Source organism: Oncorhynchus clarkii, chromosome 26 (assembly GCF_045791955.1).
Source record: "Oncorhynchus clarkii lewisi isolate Uvic-CL-2024 chromosome 26, UVic_Ocla_1.0, whole genome shotgun sequence".
NCBI classification, from domain to species: domain Eukaryota; kingdom Metazoa; phylum Chordata; class Actinopteri; order Salmoniformes; family Salmonidae; genus Oncorhynchus; species Oncorhynchus clarkii.
Genome location: NC_092172.1, coordinates 5914221 through 5932777, shown reverse-complemented (window position 1 = coordinate 5932777; position 18557 = coordinate 5914221). Strand labels below are relative to the sequence as shown.

Below are 18557 nucleotides of genomic sequence, written 5' to 3'. Positions count from 1 at the left end.
TTTTCTAACTTGGCAGGAAAGTAGGATAACTCATAAATCAACTTCTACTTTTAGATCATACATCCGTTCATTGGCACGGTTTGTAAAGCCAACTAGACACACCCTGAGAACAACCACCTCTCGTAACTGCCTCCATGTGTTCCCCCTCTCTCCAAGGGCTTCTGTTCAGGATGCTCGTCTACAAAAATGGGAACCAAACCATGCAATTGAAACTGACACGCTGGCTTTCAAAATGTACCCAAGCCAAGGTGAAATCATGTTTTTTCCTCTCTATCCCTTGACTTTTTCCACATTTTCTTACATTACAGCCTTATTCTAAAATGGATTAAATAAATATAAGTCCTCAGCAATCTAAACACAATACCCCATAATGACAACAGGCTTAGAAATCTTTGCTAATTTATAAAAAATAAAAACAGAAATACCTTATTTACATAAGTTTTCAGACCCTTTGCTATGAGACTCGAAATTGAACTCAGGTGCATCCTATTTCCATTGATCATCCTCAAGATGTTTCTACAACTTGATTGGAGTCCACCTGTGGTAAATTCAATTGATTGGACATGATTTGGAAAGGCACACCTGTCTATAGAAGGTCCCACAGTTGACAGTGCGTGTCAGAGCAAAAACCAAGCCCTGAGGTCGAAGGAATTGTCCGCAGAGCTCTGAGACAGGATTGTGTCAAGGCAGAGATCTGGGGAAGGATACCAAAAAATGTCTGTAGCATTGAAGGTTCACAAGAACACAGTGGCCTCCATCATTCTTAAATGGAAGAAGTTTGGAACCAGCAAGACTCTTCCTTGAGCTGGCCGCCCAGCCAAACTGAGTAATCGGGGGAGAAGGGACTTGGTCAGGGAGGTGACCAGGAACCCGATGGTCAATCTGACAGAGCTCCAGAGTTCCTCTGTGGAGATGGGAGATCTTTCCAGAAGGACAACCATCTCTGCAGCATTCCACCAATCAGGCCTTTATGGTAGAGGGGCCAGGCGGAAGCCACTCCTCAGTAAAAGGCACGACAGCCTGCTTGGAGTTTGCCAAAAGGTACTCTCAGACCATGAGAAACTAGATTCTCTGGTTTGGTGAAATCAAGATTGAACTATTTGGACTGAATGCAAAGCGTCACACCTGGAGGAAACCTGGCACCATCCCTACGGTGAAGCATGGTCGTGGCAGCATCATGCTGTGGGTGTGTTTTTCAGCAGCAGGGACTGGGAGACTAGTCAGGATCAAGGCAAAGATGAACAGAGCAAAGTACAGAGAGATCTTGATGAAAACCTGCTCCAGAGCACTCAGGACCTCAGACTGGGTTGAAGGTTCACCTTCCAACAGGACAACACAGGAGTGGCTTTGGGATAAGTCTGTGAATGTCCTTGAGTGGCCCAGCCAGAGCCTGGACTTGAATCCGATCGAACATCTCTGAAAGTCCCCAAATACAGGTGTGCCAAGTTTGTTGTGTCATATCCGAGACTCAATGCTGCCAAAGGTGCTTCAACAAAGTAAAGGGTCTGAATACTTGGAATATATATATATATATAACGTTTTTTATTTTTTATAAATTAGCAACAAAAAAAATTAAACCAGTTTTTCTCTTTCATTATGGGGTATTGTGTCTAGATTGAGAGACAAAATTATTTAATAAATTAAATAAATAGAATACGGCTGTAATGTAGCAAAATGTGGAAAAAGGAAAGGGTTGTGAATACTTTCTGAAGGCAGTGTGTGTGTCCACGCATGTATGTATACTCCTCTCCAACCGTCCCTCGCCTTGAGCCCTCCACCTGGACCCTGAGTTTGTCAACACACCTGGGAGCTCCGTGGCCGCCGCAGCCAATCAGACACTGGAGCAGAACCTGGAGACCTTCCTGGAGGAGAAGGTCGCGACCTCAGACAGCGAGGCAGGGCTCACGCCGGTCAGAGCTGTTCCACTGACCCCCCACCACCTACACACAGAGGTAAACACACAAGACATATACACAAAGTAAAACGACACACACACACACACACACACACACACACATAGCTAAAAGACCGATACTGGTGTTAACCGAAAACACTTGGCTTTAGATGCTGTGTGTGAATAGTATCTTTGGATGATACATGGGCTCTAAAACAGGACAGATACGTTTTAGTTTGAAATGATTCTGTGCGAGTCGGTTTGATTAGGGAACAAACCGATGCGATACGATTCTGTTAGATTAGGGAACGAATCGATACGATTCGGTTTGATTAGGGAACGATTCTATGCACAACCTTTTGCATGAACACATTCATATAATAAAAAATATACACTGCTCAAAAAAATAAAGGGAACACTTAAACAACAATGTAACTCCAAGTCAATCACACTTCTGTGAAATCAAACTGTCCACTTAGGAAGCAACACTGATGGACAATACATTTCACATGCTGTTGTGCAAATGGAATAGACAACAGGTGGAAATTATAGGCAATTAGCAAGACACCCCCAATAAAGGAGTGGTTCTGCAGGTGGTGACCACAGACCACTTCTCAGTTCCTATGCTTCCTGGCTGATGTTTTGGTCACTTTTGAATGCTGGCGGTGCTTTCACTCTAGTGGTAGCATGAGACGGAGTCTACAACCCACACAAGTGGCTCAGGTAGTGCAGCTCATCCAGGATGGCACATCAATGCGAGCTGTGGCAAGAAGGTTTGCTGTGTCTGTCAGCGTAGTGTCCAGAGCATGGAGGCGCTACCAGGAGACAGGCCAGTACATCAGGAGACGTGGAGGAGGCCATAGGAGGGCAACAACCCAGCAGCAGGACCGCTACTTCCACCTTTGTGCAAGGAGGAGCAGGAGGAGCACTGCCAGAGCCCTGCAAAATGACCTCCAGCAGGCCACAAATGTGCATCTGTCTGCTCAAACGGTCAGAAACAGACTCCATGAGGGTGGTATGAGGGCCCGACATCCACAGGTGGGGGTTGTGCTTACAGCCCAACACCGTGCAGGACATTTGGCATTTGCCAGAGAACACCAAGATTGGCAAATTTGCCACTGGCGCCCTGTGCTCTTCACAGATGAAAGCAGGTTCACACTGAGCACATGTGACAGACGTGACAGTCTGGAGACACCGTGGAGAACATTCTGCTGCCTGCAACATCCTCCAGCATGACCGGTTTGGCGGTGGGTCAGTCATGGTGTGGGGTGGCATTTCTTTGGGGGGGCCGCACAGCCCTCCATGTGCTCGCCAGAGGTAGCCTGACTGCCATTAGGTACCGAGATGAGATCCTCAGACCCCTTGTGAGACCATATGCTGGTGCAGTTGGCCCTGGGTTCCTCCTAATGCAAGACAATGCTAGACCTCATGTGGCTGGAGTGTGTCAGCAGTTCCTGCAAGAGGAAGGCATTGATGCTATGGACTGGCCCGCCCGTTCCCCAGACCTGAATCCAATTGAGCACATCTGGGACATCATGTCTCGTTGCACCACAGACTGTCCAGGAGTTGGCGGATGCTTTAGTCCAGGTCTGGGAGGAGATCCCTCAGGAGACCATCCGCCACCTCATCAGGAGCATGCCCAGGCGTTGTAGGGAGGTCATACAGGCACGTGAAGGCCACACACACTACTGGGCCTCATTTTGACTTGTTTTAAGGACATTACATCAAAGTTGGATCCGCCTGTAGTGTGGTTTTCCACTTTAATTTTGAGTGTGACTCCAAATCCAGACCTCCATGGGTTGATACATTTGATTTCCATTGATAATTTGTGTGATTTTGTTGTCAGCACATTCAACTATGTAAAGAAAAAAGTATTTAATAAGAATATTTCATTCATTCAGATCTAGGATGTGCTATTTTAGTGTTCCCTTTATTTTTTTGAGCAGTGTATTACAGTAGCAACCTGTCGTGGAGTTAAATAAAGCCACATACACATGGTCTCTAACATGCAGGTGTTTCTGCCTAGCTCAGTGCATATCGTGGTGGTGGGGCGAGCCAGAACAAAAATAGGAGCATTAAGCCATGACTGGCTAAATGTTCTGTCCCTCATGGGGACACTACGTCATCTGGAAGTTGATGTCCTTAGTAAGGGTAGACAGTGATGTCCTTAGTAAGTGTCCTTCCAAGAAGGCTCAAGGTCATTGGCCACAGATAAAATGACATCAAATCAAGTTATATGTACAGTAGCTTTGATTGGACTGATCATGTCATTATCTTACTTTCAAAGTCTTAGCTAGCAGTCATCATCATGAATCAAGTCGACAATCTACTTTCAAATCCTCTTTAGCCCTTGTCATGTGAAGAGAAACTGTAGATAAAGCGTATCGGTGCTCATCGGCCATTGGATAAAAAGATTACACAAGTTGGAAATCGTATATTCAACAATGAGTCTTTTGGGAGGAATCAGTGACTAACTGCAAGCAGTGCAAAGCAACCAGTAGCCTGCTATTCAATGGAGTGGCTGTGTGTTTCTTCCCCCCCCCCTGAGTTCCCACCATTTTTTATTTATTTTTATTTCACCTTTATTTAACCAGGTAGGCTAGTTGAGAACAAGTTCTCATTTACAACTGCGACCTGGCCAAGATAAAGCATAGCAGTGTGAACAGACAACACAGAGTTACACATGGAGTAAACAATTAACAAGTCAATAACACAGTAGAAAAAAAAGAGAGTCTATATACATTGTGTGCAAAAGGCATGAGGAGGTAGATGGTCATGTACAGGTAGAGATATTGGTGTGCAAAAGAGCAGAAAAGTAAATAAATATAAACAGTATGGGGATGAGGTAGGTAAAATTGGGTGGGCTATTTACCGATCGGTTAGCTGCTCAGATAACAGATGTTTGAAGTTGGTGAGGGAGATAAAAGTCTCCAACTTCAGCGATTTTTGCAATTCGTTCCAGTCACAGGCAGCAGAGAACTGGAAGAAAAGGCGGCCAAATGAGGTGTTGGCTTTAGGGATGATCAGTGAGATACACCTGCTGGAGCGCGTGCTACGGGTGGGTGTTGCCATCGTGACCATAATCCAGAGAATAGCAGACTTTGATGAAAGTTTGTTGACAAAACCGCCGTGCCATCTTCATGTTTAAGTGAGCACATCACAAGCCAAGGTGAGTCCAAAAATGTCTTGTATATTACATAATTTATGCAGCAGCATACGAGATATATACTGTAGCTAAGAATGTAATACTAATTGTTTGTAAGCTGTCTCAGCGTCAACTAGACTACTATTATAATTACTATTATTTTTGATTGTCTTACTACAATTTCCTTACTTCAAATTAGATTTTTGGCTACTTACGAGAATATTGTTATCTCTGACCATTCACCATTAGTGCTTGAACTAGAGTTTCCCCAGCGACCTCCTATGTGTTATCAATGGCGTCTCAACCCCATTTTACTCTCAGATAAGGAGTTTGTCAATTTCATTTCTTCTGAAATCACCTTATTCCTAGAAACTAATTCAACACCAGGTATGTCCTGCTCTAACATATGAGAGTCTCTCAAAGCATACCTACGTGGCCAAATTATTTCTTATACAGCCAACCAAAACAGAGTTCGCTCTCAGCGACTTCGGGACCTGAGCGAGTCCATAGCCACATTGGATGAGAAGTATGCTACGGATCCTTCCTCTGATCTGCATAAAGAGCGCCAACTACTCCAATCTGAATTTGATGAGCTTTCTACCAGGCAAGCTGAACAGTTACTCTTACGAGCTCGATACAAAGACTATGAACAAGGCGACAAGGCCAGTATACTCCTTGCACATCAAATCCGTAAATCTGAGGCCTCACGTTTAATCCCACAAATAAGGACCCCGTCTGGTGCCACCACAGTTATACATAAAGAGATCAATGATCAATTTGAACAATTTTACTCTGCACTATACACCTCTGAATCCCCTCAAGACCATTTGCTGATTGACTCCTTTAATGGCTTGAGTATGCCTTCAATTGATACAGACTCCCATGACTGTCTAGAAGAAGAATTTACGCTTGAGGAGATTGCAACAGCAGTGTCCGCAATGAAAAGTGGTAAATCACCCACCGGGTCCGGACGGTTTTCCAACTGAATTTTACAGGACGTTTTCTGGTCTGCTTTGCCCATTCTTGTCTCGACTATTTCCAGAGTGCCTTAATAATTCAAAGCTTCCCCCATGGCTTCGGTACGGACTAATAACTTGTCCTCTGACTATTTTCCCTTGCACCGTGGATCCATACAGGGTTGTCCACTCTCCCCCTTGTTGTTAGCTTTGGCAATCGAGCCTCTCACCATTGCACTACGCTCTAATGATGCCATTCAAGGTATAATCAGGGAGGGCTGGGAGCAGAAAGTCTCGCTATATGCTGACAACCTCCTTTTGTTTATCTCCAACCCTGATACCTCATTGCCATGTGCCCTATCTGTTCTTAAAAAGTTTGGGTCAATCTCAGGGTACAAGCTGAATCTAGGCAAGAGTGAGCTTTTTCTGGTAAACAAGGCTGCTTTAAAGTGCTCTTTTACAAGTTCTCAGTATAGGATTGTCCGGGATCAATTCACCTACTTGGGAGTAAAAGTGACAAGGAAATATTCAAATACAGTGCCTTGCGAAAGTATTCGGCCCCCTTGAACTTTGCGACCTTTTGCCACATTTCAGGCTTCAAACATAAAGATATAAAACTGTATTTTTTGGTGAAGAATCAACAACAAGTGGGACACAATCATGAAGTGGAACGACATTTATTGGATATTTCTAACTTTTTTAACAAATCAAAAACGGAAAAATTGGGCGTGCAAAATTATTCAGCCCCCTAAAGTTAATACTTTGTAGCGCCACCTTTTGCTGCGATTACAGCTGTAAGTCGCTTGGGGTATGTCTCTATCAGTTTTGCACATCGAGAGACTGAATTTTTTTCCCATTCCTCCTTGCAAAACAGCTCGAGCTCAGTGAGGTTGGATGGAGAGCATTTGTGAACAGCAGTTTTCAGTTCTTTCCACAGATTCTCGATTGGATTCAGGTCTGGACTTTGACTTGGCCATTCTAACACCTGGATATGTTTATTTTTGAACCATTCCATTGTAGATTTTGCTTTATGTTTTGGATCATTGTCTTGTTGGAAGACAAATCTCCGTCCCAGTCTCAGGTCTTTTGCAGACTCCATCAGGTTTTCTTCCAGAATGGTCCTGTATTTGGCTCCATCCATCTTCCCATCAATTTTAACCATCTTCCCTGTCCCTGCTGAAGAAAAGCAGGCCCAAACCATGATGCTGCCACCACCATGTTTGACAGTGGGGATGGTGTGTTCAGCTGTGTTGCTTTTACGCCAAACATAACGTTTTGCATTGTTGCCAAAAAGTTCAATTTTGGTTTCATCTGACCAGAGCACCTTCTTCCACATGTTTGGTGTGTCTCCCAAGTGGCTTGTGGCAAACTTTAAACAACACTTTTTATGGATATCTTTAAGAAATGGCTTTCTTCTTGCCACTCTTCCATAAAGGCCAGATTTGTGCAATATACGACTGATTGTTGTCCTATGGACAGAGTCTCCCACCTCAGCTGTAGATCTCTGCAGTTCATCCAGAGTGATCATGGGCCTCTTGGCTGCATCTCTGATCAGTCTTCTCCTTGTATGAGCTGAAAGTTTAGAGGGACGGCCAGGTCTTGGTAGATTTGCAGTGGTCTGATACTCCTTCCATTTCAATATTATCACTTGCACAGTGCTCCTTGGGATGTTTAAAGCTTGGGAAATCTTTTTGTATCCAAATCCGGCTTTAAACTTCTTCACAACAGTATCTCGGACCTGCCTGGTGTGTTCCTTGTTCTTCATGATGCTCTCTGCGCTTTTAACGGACCTCTGAGACTATCACAGTGCAGGTGCATTTATACGGAGACTTGATTACACACAGGTGGATTGTATTTATCATCATTAGTCATTTAGGTCAACATTGGATCATTCAGAGATCCTCACTGAACTTCTGGAAAGAGTTTGCTGCACTGAAAGTAAAGGGGCTGAATAATTTTGCACGCCCAATTTTTCAGTTTTTGATTTGTTAAAAAAGTTTGAAATATCCAATAAATGTCGTTCCACTTCATGATTGTGTCCCACTTGTTGTTGATTCTTCACAAAAAAATATAGTTTTATATCTTTATGTTTGAAGCCTGAAATGTGGCAAAAGGTCGCAAAGTTCAAGGGGGCCGAATACTTTCGCAAGGCACTGTATATTTCAGGAAAACTTTGTTGCTCTAGCAGACAGTTTGAAACAATATTTTACTTTTTGGAATTCGCTACCCCTTTCTCTTATCGGAAGGATTAATGTCATTAAAATGAATGTGTTGCCCAAATTTTTATATTTATTTCAATGTTTACCCATTTTTATTCCAAAATCTTTTTTTATTTCACTGGATCAAACATTCATGCATTTTATTTGGGATGGCAAGGTACCACGGATTGGTAGAAAACATTTACAGAAGCCTAGGTCATTGGGGGGTTTAGCTCTACCAAACTTTCAGACATACTACTGGGCTGCAAATTTCAGAGCCCTTCTGTACTGGCTGCAGACTGATCCTACTAGCCCTAGACCACTCTGGGTCCAGATGGAGTCTGAATCGTGTAAACCTGCAGCACTTTCCTCTGTGTTGTGCTCGTCTCTCCCAGTGTCCCTAGGCAAAAGGTGTGTCAACCCACTTGTAAAGCAGTCTTTTCAAATTTGGAATCAGTTCCGTTTAGCCTTTAGCCTCCGAGGCTTTTCTCTATCAGGCCCAATCAATCAGAACATTTTATTTCCTCCATCTTTGAATGATGGGGCTTTAGGCATTTGGCACTCACTAGGCCTCTCCTCGCTAGCCCAATTATTCTTTGATGATACATTTGCCCTCTTTTTCTCAGCTGCAGGAAAAGTTCAATCTCCCCCAATCCCACTTTTTCCGCTATCTCCAGACTAGAAACTTTGTCAGAGCTAACACACCTGGATTTCCCAATAGGCCTGCGAATACAGCTATAGAGAGCATGCTGGAGTTGAACAAGCTTCCTAGGGGCGCAATTTCAGATGTATATGCAATCATTCATTCTTTGGTGCCTTTAAAGACTCGATGGGAAAAGGATTTGGGGGAGGAACTTGGGCAAGACGCCTGGGAATCTGTGCTGCACAGGGTGCACTCGTCCTCTTTTAGCACTAGACACAGCCTCATTCAATTCAAGGTGGTTCACCGTATCCACTTCCAAACTTGGATGAATATTTTCTGAATTTGATCCTACCTGTGTCAGATGTAAAGTGGAACCAGCCACACTGTTGCATATGTTTTGGGGCTGTCATAAACTGTCAGGTTTCTGGGAATTAATATTTAAATGTTTCTCTGATATATATGACACTGTTATAGATCCGTCTCCCCTTACAGCCCTTTTGGAGTACTGCCCATGGGTACCCCCCTATCAAGAATCCAGTCAGACACTGTTGCTTATACAACTCTTTTAGCTAGACGGCTAATACTACAGAACTGGAAGATGGCAGCTCCCCCAGCTTATAAATATTGGGTGAGAGATGTGTTGTGCTCTCTGAAACTAGAAAAAATTCAATTCAAATCACGTGGGAACCCCAAACTGTTTAATGAGGCTTGGGCTCCATTCCGGTCTTACTTTAAACAGTCTGATGGCATTCCAATTAAAACTAAAATAAGTCTGTATTTGACCCCCCTGTGACTTAAGGGTTGGAGGAGCGTCTCTCTGTGTTTTTGCTGGGGGGGCAATAAGGTCCATGTGCTTACTGAATGTGATCCGCGGATGCCTTGTTCATCTTGCCCGGGCAGAGACTGAAGTGTGAGCTTGTTTTTCCCAGTTATTTTTACATTTTGTTCACACCTACATGAATAATCATTCTAATTTTTTTTTATTTTAAAGCATTGTAAACTTTATTTTTGGCCCAGTGGATGGTCGGTCTGTGGCCATGACTGTCTGTGAGTGGTTGCATTTCTCCACCCTTATCCCTTGACTGTTCACAGGAACAATGGTGAGGTGTTTGCTCTGTCCATGTACTATAGATTGCCCTTTAACCTTTGTAGCCTTCTGCCTGGTGTGTTTAACTTGTCTAAAGTATGGTATCTTTAAAGCTTTTTTTTTATTTGTATTTTTATTTGTATTTTTTTTCTAGTTGAGTATATTATTTATATTGCTTTGTGTTGTCTTGTCTGTGTGTAAAACTTAAGAGTTAAAAAAAATAAGAAAGTAATACTAAGTGTATGTTGTGTAGTAAGCTGTTAGTAGCCCATGTGCCTCACCCTAATAATTATGTCTATTTGCTCCTCATAATGTCACCCAACGTTACTGACATGTAGCCTATAACCTGTTTTTGAGAAAAGTAATCTAATATTGTAAGAGGTTTAATTGTCTGCGTATATGCCCCCTTTAATTATCCTACAGTTCTGACTTGGTGGACAGGGAAAATTCTGTAAGAGCAGCCCATGTTCTGAATTCTGTCTACATTTCAAAAGTGCTCTACACATAATTATATTGACTACGTCCATCGTCGCTCGCTCATTAATGTCTTAATTGAAATTACAGAATGCCTCTTACCCGCTCATCATTTCCTTATGCCATAGTGTGTACATCTCAATTGTCAGTAGAACCACATTTGTTTAACTTCAAGTCAGCCATGTTGTTTTTAAAAGGCAGTAAACAAGACTGAATTAATTGTTTCGCTGCCAGACAAGGCTCTGCTGATATCCAGGTGTAGCGGTGGTAAGGATTCAATCCATTGTGCTGGAAAGTTTGCTCTGCTGTTGAGACAGCTTTATGAAGGCCCTAACAGTTTGTGGGCACAGCTTGTCATTGTTATGGTGCAATTAATGTATTGTTTAGTGTTGTGTGTCTTTGCTGGCACGCATCTAAAACATTTTTGGGGAGTTTCCCCCACCAAGATATACATGCTAAAAATAACCACATAGATATACAAATTCAGCAAAAAAAGTAATGTCCCTTTTTAAAGGATCCTGTCATTCAAAGATAATTTATAAAAATCCAAATAACTTCACAGATCTTCATTGTAAAGGGTTTAAAAACTGTTTCCCATGCTTGTTCAATGAACCATAAACAATTAATGAACATGCACCTGTGGAACACTAACAGCTTACAGACGGTAGGCAATTAAGGTCACAGTTATGACAACTTAGGGACACTAAAGAGGCCTTTCTACTGACTGAAAAACACCAAAAGAAAGATGCCCAGGGTCCCTGCTCATCTGCGTGAAAGTGCCTTAGGCATGCTGCAAGGTGGCATGAGGACTGCAGATGTGGCCAGGGAAATAGATTGCAATGTCCGTACTGTGAGACGCCTAAGACAGCACTACAGGGAAACAGGATGGACAGCTGATCGTCCACGCAGTGGCAGACCACGTGTAACAACACCTGCACAGGGTCGGTACATCCGAACATCACACCTGCGGGCAGGTACAGGATGGCAACAACAACTGCCCGAGTTACACCAGGAACGCACAATCCCTCCATCAGTGCTCAGACTGTCCACAACAGGCTGAGAGAGGCTGGACTGAGGGCTTGTAGGCCTGTTGTAAGGCAGGAATGTCAGTGTTCTTCCATGTTCAGGGAAGAGCCCGGATCTCAATCCCATTGAGCACGTCTGGGACCTGTTGGATCAGAGGGTGAGGGCCATTCCCCCCAGAAATGTCCGGGAACTTGCAGGTGCCTTGGTGGAAGAGTGGGGTACTTAATGCAGCTGGTGGCCACACCAGATACTGACTGTTACTTTTTTACCCCCCCCCCCCTCCCTTTATTCAGGGACACATTACTTCATTTCTGTTAGTCACATGTCTGTGGAACTTGTTCAGTTTGTGTCTCAGTTGTTGAATCTTATGTTCATACAAATATTTACGTTAAGTTTGCTGAAAATAAACAGTTGACAGTGAGGACGTTTTTTTATTGTTGCTGAATTTACATACATGAGTCGGCGCACACAAACACCTTTTACGGTCGCACAGGTCAACATTGAAATAAAAACGCTGGTTACATTTATTTTTTGACATGCGTGGAAACGGCTGAATGGTGTGAACCACAGCTGTTTTCAGTGAATTGGATGTGCTCTGTTGCCATTTTCTGTAAGCACCGAAAACAAAAACAGAGCAATTTGATAATGTTGCTTTGGGCTGTAATGTCAGTGTTGAGCGCCTTGCCAAGTAGGCTAATATCCATATAGTCAATATCACTAATTGAGCCGTACGACCACGCTGCAAAATCAATATGCAACTCGCGGCTTGACAATATTGTTAATACAAACTAACATTAGTTTTGACAAGGTAACTACAACTTACTTTGTAAACGCGTGTGCAAATGTCAAACAATGTAATACAAATGGGGAAATGGAAAGCAAACGTGCTAAAGGAAAATAGTGCAACTCTTACCACTCGGTCCAACACGCGAAACCTCCCCTTGTTATTCCCGAGTTGACCAAATAACTCACATCAATAGTCGCGGTTGGACTGTGTTGCACAGCGCAAATCATTTAGTAGCCCATCCAGAATTCAGAGGTGCAAATATTTCCGTGGATAAGTTTTTTTTTGTTGCCGCGGCCGAAAGTCAAGTCTCCTTGCGACTTGGAGTGGATTCGCCAGCTGACTGCACTTCAGAGACCAGACATATTGCCGCGTTAAAAAAAACGCGGAATCGGACATCTCCGACTTCATTGCGTTCAAGACAACTATGTACTCGGGAAAAAAACGAGCTCAAACAGGGATTTTTTTTTCGGGGCTTCCACGTCGGAAACTTGGGCATCTGTCTGAGCTTCCACTTTCCCAATGTCCGATGTCATGATTTGACCTAGGTTATTTTCGAGTTCCCAGTTGTCTTGAAAGCACCAAAAGAGCGAGACTTTTGACAGATGTTTCTCTCCGATAACACGCTCAACTGTTTGGAGTAAATATCTTAATGTTATACTAGTTTATCCAATAAAATACTTTGACAAGGGAAATGCAGTTACAGTATATGCGCAATAACCTAACATAGCAGGCGTAAAATAAACACCTGAAACTAGATCTCCTACATACTGGTCTTGACGGGGGGAAATGGTTATCTTCTGCACTGTTTAACCAATCCAGTAAATGTGAAGGCGGAGTATTGCCTTGTTAACAGTCCAAAAGCGGAAGTCATGGCACAGGCTCTCTTTCCATTTCCCTTGAAAACCGGAACATCCGGTTGATATGGACTCGTAGAGGCACGTTATCGGGGACATGAGCAGAACTCTGGAAGGGGAAAATGGAGTCCCTAGAGAAAGCAAGTACAAGATGGGTGTGCGGGATGGAGCGGCAGTATTATCACAAGGAGACGTCTACTTGGAAAATGGAGAAGGGATGGAGGGAAAAAAGAGAGGGAGAAGAGGTCTAAGAGAGTGAGGGAAGAAGAGGGTGGGAAAAAGGGAGATGGTTTGTCAAAGAAGAATGGTAGAAAGTGTAAGCAGAGGGAGCTGAAGACAGGAGGAGAAATGGAAGTGAATGAGGGTGAAGAATCAGAGGTGGTTGGTGCAGTAAAGTTATCGGAGACCGAGGTGTCCCCCAGAGGGTCAGGATAAAGAAGAGTCTGTGACAGTAGGAGTGAAGTTTATGGAGAAAGTGGACTCTTGCCTTTTGGCCGATCCATTTGTGGTTTCACGGTGGGTGGAAAAAGAGTTGGGTCATGTGGAATCGGTGAGGGTAACTAGAAGTGGTCTAGTGATAATTGTTTGTGTTTCTGTTGGGCAGAGGAAGAATGCGCTCGGAGCAAAACGAATGGGGGCAAGAAAAGTGAATTGTTTTGTTTATCAAGAAAAGGGCACCAATGAAAGGAGTGATAACTGGGATAGCAGTAGATATAAAAGTTGACCAGCTGAGGGCAAAGATTCCCGGTGTATGTGATGCTCGTCGTTTGATGCGACGCAGACAGGGTGGTGAGAGTGGGGAAACATAAGAGTCATTGTCTGTTCTTTTGACTTTTGAAGTTGAGTCTTTGCCTGATAGTGAATAAAGGATATATTAAGGTATCCTGTACAAGCTTATGTGCCGAACACATTAAGATGTTACATGTGTCAAGTTTATGGGCATGTGGCAGCAGTGTGTAGGAGGGAGGGTCCAAGGTGTTCCTATGTGGCAGCAGTGTGTAGGAGGGAGGGTCCAAGGTGTTCCTATGTGGCAGCAGTGTGTAGGAGGGAGGGTCCAAGGTCTGAGAAATGTGCAGAAGGGCATGCGACAAAGGAATGTGTAGTATTTGGGAACGTAGTGGAATGTGTTAATTGTAATGTCCCATATGCGAGAGAGGTAGGTTGAGGTTTCCAGGGATAGAGTAATGCAGAAGTTGTCATATGCTGAGGCAGTGAAGAAAGTAGAGGAAGATGGGTTGAGGGTGAGGAGTGGTGAGAGTAGTAGAGATATACCAGTACAGAGGGATAGGCCAAACAGTGAAATAAGTTTCAGGCAGATTGGATTTATAGCAATGGTTATCAATTGTACGTACTGCAGGTGTAACGGATGTGAAACGGCTAGCTTAGTTAGCGGTGGTGCGCGCTAAATAGCGTTTCAATCGGTGACATCACTTGCTCTGAGACCTTGAAGTAGTTGTCCCCCTTGCTCTGCAAGGGCCGTGGCTTTTGTGGAGCGATGGGTAACGATGCTTCGTTGGGTGACTGTTGTTGATGTGTGCAGAGGGTCCCTGGTTCGCCCCCGGGTATGGGCGAGGGGACGGTATAAAGTTATACTGTTACACAGGCATGGATCGGAAGTCTCAGAAAATTGAGGCAGCTGCAGAGAGGTACATGTATTTGGGTGTGCAAGACTTGACATCAGAAGAGTTACAGGGTGTGTTAAGTGGTGATGTCCCACCACCTTTCAGGATGATGGCATGAGGTCCAAGGTGTTACATTTAAATTTAATACATTTAATTAGGGGAGTAGGGTGGTGTTAATTTTATGTTATTTTGAAATTAGTGAGTATATAGTGTCAGATGGTAGGGTATTTATTTAGTACATTTTTCTTTTTCAAGTAAAGTATAAGGGAGTTGTACTGCAGTCTAGTAGGTGGCGGTAATGCAACAAATTGGATGCCACCCGCCGTTAAACCTCAGAAGAAGAAGATAGGGGCTCGGCAAGGGGTATTTGCGCCCATAATATATTTTCCCCGCAGCGTGTTTCCTTGACTTTCTCATTGGTCAAAAAAACTACACCACAATGAATGCATTTTTTTTTACTTTTCTGTGCTGTGCTGTGCTTTACTCATGCGAATGTCCCGTTTAGAAGACCTGTCAACAGCTCAAAACTCAAGCAAAACAGTTTTTCACCGTGCCCTGAAACGTTTTCATTACCAACCAGTGGTCCTAATGCAAATCATGAGAGCATAAACTATGTATATCAAGGGATATCTTTGTTGCCTTTATTTTACCACAGTTCTGGCCTACAGCAACTGGCAGACTGTAGGATGCAGGTGGGCTCTCTCGCTCTCTCTCTGACTCTCTCTCTCTCTCTCTCTCTCTCTCTCTGTCTCTCTGTCTCTCTCTCTCTCTCTCTCTCTGATTCTCTCTCTCTCTCTCTCTGTCTCTCTCTCTCTCTCTCTCTCTGACTCTCTCTCTCTCTCTCTCTGTCTCTCTGTCTCTCTCTCTCTCTCTCTCTCTCTCTCTCTCTCTCTCTCTCTCTCTCTCTCTCTCTCTGATTCTCTCTCTCTGTCTCTCTCTCTCTCTCTCTCTCTCTCTCTCTCTCTCACACTTTACACAGTCTTCAGTAAGCGCAGTATTTTTATTGTTTACAAGCTGCATACATATGCTTTCACCATACCTGTTACAATACTCTGCAAATAGTCATCTGTAAAACATTCTTCTTCATTATCAAAAATCTATCTGAATCCAACAAGGGAGTTTACATAGCCAGTTTTATTCAGCTGTTGGTTCCAAAGATATCATTTAAACACTAAACAACAACAACCACAACAAAATATCTATAAATGCTTGACTTTGGATTCACAAGCTTTTATTTCCAAAATGGTTCAAAAGGATATTTTCTCAGTTGAAAATGACACAAAAAAAGCCCGTCCAGTCGACTGATATATATCCACGTTAAAAACAGTCTCGTAAAAACATGAAATATGGGCATAATAACTGAGCGTTGCGCTTAAGGGCTGGATTCAATCCGTATCACGGAAGTATCTAGGAAGATCCACGTTAAAATGTAAAGGTCATTTTCGAATTGAGCCGACACGTGCATAGTTTAACCATGAATCTAGTATCTGCGAATGCGGGAACATATAATGCTGATCTTCCTTGATATCCTACTTCTGCGATACGGATTGAATCTAGTCCTAAATCTTCTAATAGCACCTAGGCATCTTTTTATGGCTGAAGTATGCTATGGTGTGTAAAAAGAACCCACTATGACAACCCACTATGTGCCTGACTTAAGGTCACTGATAGATATGGGAAGGGGTTGGAAAGTTAACTGTAATATCAGTTCAAATGTGACTCCTACCACAAGGAAGCACACACTTCATAACACCCTGAGATGTAAGCACAGAATTGGACAGAGGTTAGTTCTGAGGCTTGCTCAGCATTGTTTAATTCCCGCCTTTCCCCGTTTGGTTGAGACGGACACAATGAACACTTCCTCTGGCTTTCTGCACCTCTTCCTGCTCATACACACTCATATCCACATTTTACACACACACTCTCTCTGACCTCGAAAACTCAGTAAAATCATTGAAACCCATTTGTGCTCCTCCTGCAGACAGGAGGACACATGGCATGACCCTGAATCAGCCAATCAGATTTCGACTAGTGTGATGCGTCACGGCACCAAAGAAAACCAACACAGGACCACTCACTCTTAAGAGTTCAAATACGAAAGAAAAAAAAGTTTGCCCATATACCTCAGATAAGAGAAACACAGATGTTTTCCCAAAGATTAAATGCTAAACATACTATAGTGTTCACTCTTGTGACACAGCCTACAAAAGAAAATGGCCTCTCTTTTAAAATGGAATGGCTAAAGAAATATAGAAACCAGCAACGTCTAGATTTTGGTTAAGGCCATATTGCCTCTGTCACAGGTACTTGGGGAGAGTGGCAGTACTTCGAAGCAGGAAGCAGTAGCAGACCTGGAGCTAAGCCCCCTGGGTAATGGAGTTTTATAACAAGGCTATATAGGATTATGAAGCATCAATAAGGATGAAAGGGGCAATCTGCAGTTGCTACATCATTTTTTTGTGCATATAAATGAATGATATGTACCCATTAATTCTTGAAGAATATAATTATAAATGTCTCATGAGTTTAGTTCAACTGTCATACCATTTCAGAACCCAAAATAACAAGCTTATTTTACTTCAATGTTTTAAACAAAACAAATGTAAACAAACACTATATAGCCTCAAAACATGAATAACACTACATTTTGATATCATGGACGGTCAATCCTTCCATCCATAGCTCTGTCTGTGAATTTGACAGTGGTTACATTTCTCCATCCCTCAGCTTTTTACCGAAAAAGAGACGGGAAGTACTGGTTATTGTTTCAACTGCTAATTGACGCTTTAAGGTACTAAAACGCATTTAACACACACAACATCAGTGAGACCACGAGAGAGTGAGGGACAGAAGGGGCACACAGAATATGACAGGATAACTCTGTAAAGTGAACTTAACCCGAGGGGGACATATGCCGTGTTCATGTCATGTCGGAAACTCAGACATTTCCGACTTGCTTACTCGTTACAGAAAGATGATACTCGAGTTTCCCACTTGGGAAGTATCAGAATCTACCAATAGAAAGCTCTACGCAAATAACTTACGTTCATATTAACTCGGAGATCCAGAGTTTCTGACATGAAGTGAACTCGGCAATAGAGAAATAATGTTTTTTTTTATAACCATTTCGGTCTGAAATCTCAGTCAAAATACACACAGAAGAGTATAGAAGAGTAGCGGGTGATCACAACTTTTCTTCCCCTTCTCTTTCTGTCAATTTCCTTCGCGGTCTCCTTCTACTTCTTCTCCATCTCCTCCTCTTCATCTCCAGGCTTCTGCTCGACGGACAGGAGCTCCTCGCCTTTGTGACGGCGTGTCATGCGGATGAGCATCATGCTGTCGGTCGTCTCGGAAACCGCATCTTCGTCATCCTCGACCTGGGCATCTGTGGGGGGGATGGGGGAGCGACGGTGCACCATCGGGGAGGGAGGAGGTATGGGGAGTCCAGAGGACTGGGGGTAGAGGGCGTTTTGGGTGTGAGAGAGAGAGAGAGAGAGAGAGAGAACAAAGATTGATTTCAGACCATTTTCCATCCACCCACAAAAAAGAGAGAGAGTACGAGGGAGGGTGTGAGAAGGGAGAGTTGGGGACAGACACAGAGGTAGGTGTGTTGTGTGTATGACACTAGGTGTGTGCATGTAAATGCATGTGTGTGCTGTTTACCTCAGTCTTGGCAGGTTTGTAGCCCTCTTTCAGCTTGGCGAAGGTGCCCTTAATGCCTGCCTGCTCTGTAACCACCAGGGCTGCTTTGAACAGCTCGGGGGTCTCCGGCCTGTCTGGGATCACCTCGGCAGTCTCCTTCACCTCTGCCTTTTCCTCTGGCTTCTTATCCTTCGTCAGCATTTTCCTGGGAAAGGGAGGAAGGCAGGGA

The 18557-nt window shown here is 43.5% G+C and overlaps 2 protein-coding genes across 4 annotated transcripts in view; both read right to left on the bottom strand.

Annotated features, from left to right (window-relative positions):
• LOC139384494 (kinesin-like protein KIFC3) overlaps positions 1 to 12578 on the bottom strand; it is a 62873-nt gene extending 50295 nt beyond the window's left edge. The window contains exons 1-2 of one of the 3 annotated variants that reach the window (XR_011628866.1): positions 12337 to 12575; positions 1804 to 1940 (exon numbers count right to left, since the gene is read on the bottom strand). The gene's annotated coding sequence lies outside the window, so the exon portion shown is untranslated. Of the gene's footprint in view, positions 1 to 1803; positions 1941 to 12336 lie in introns of all 3 variants that reach the window. The other 2 variants (XM_071129307.1, XM_071129303.1) reach the window with 2 other exon arrangements.
• Positions 12579 to 15672: 3094 nt separating this feature from the next.
• LOC139384349 (cyclic nucleotide-gated channel beta-1-like) overlaps positions 15673 to 18557 on the bottom strand; it is a 51706-nt gene continuing 48821 nt past the window's right edge. The window contains exons 32-33 of the mRNA XM_071129059.1: positions 18350 to 18533; positions 15673 to 18138 (exon numbers count right to left, since the gene is read on the bottom strand). Of these exons, the coding sequence (XP_070985160.1) occupies positions 17923 to 18138; positions 18350 to 18533 (400 nt within the window). The 3' untranslated portion in view covers positions 15673 to 17922. The remainder of the gene's footprint in view (positions 18139 to 18349; positions 18534 to 18557) is intronic.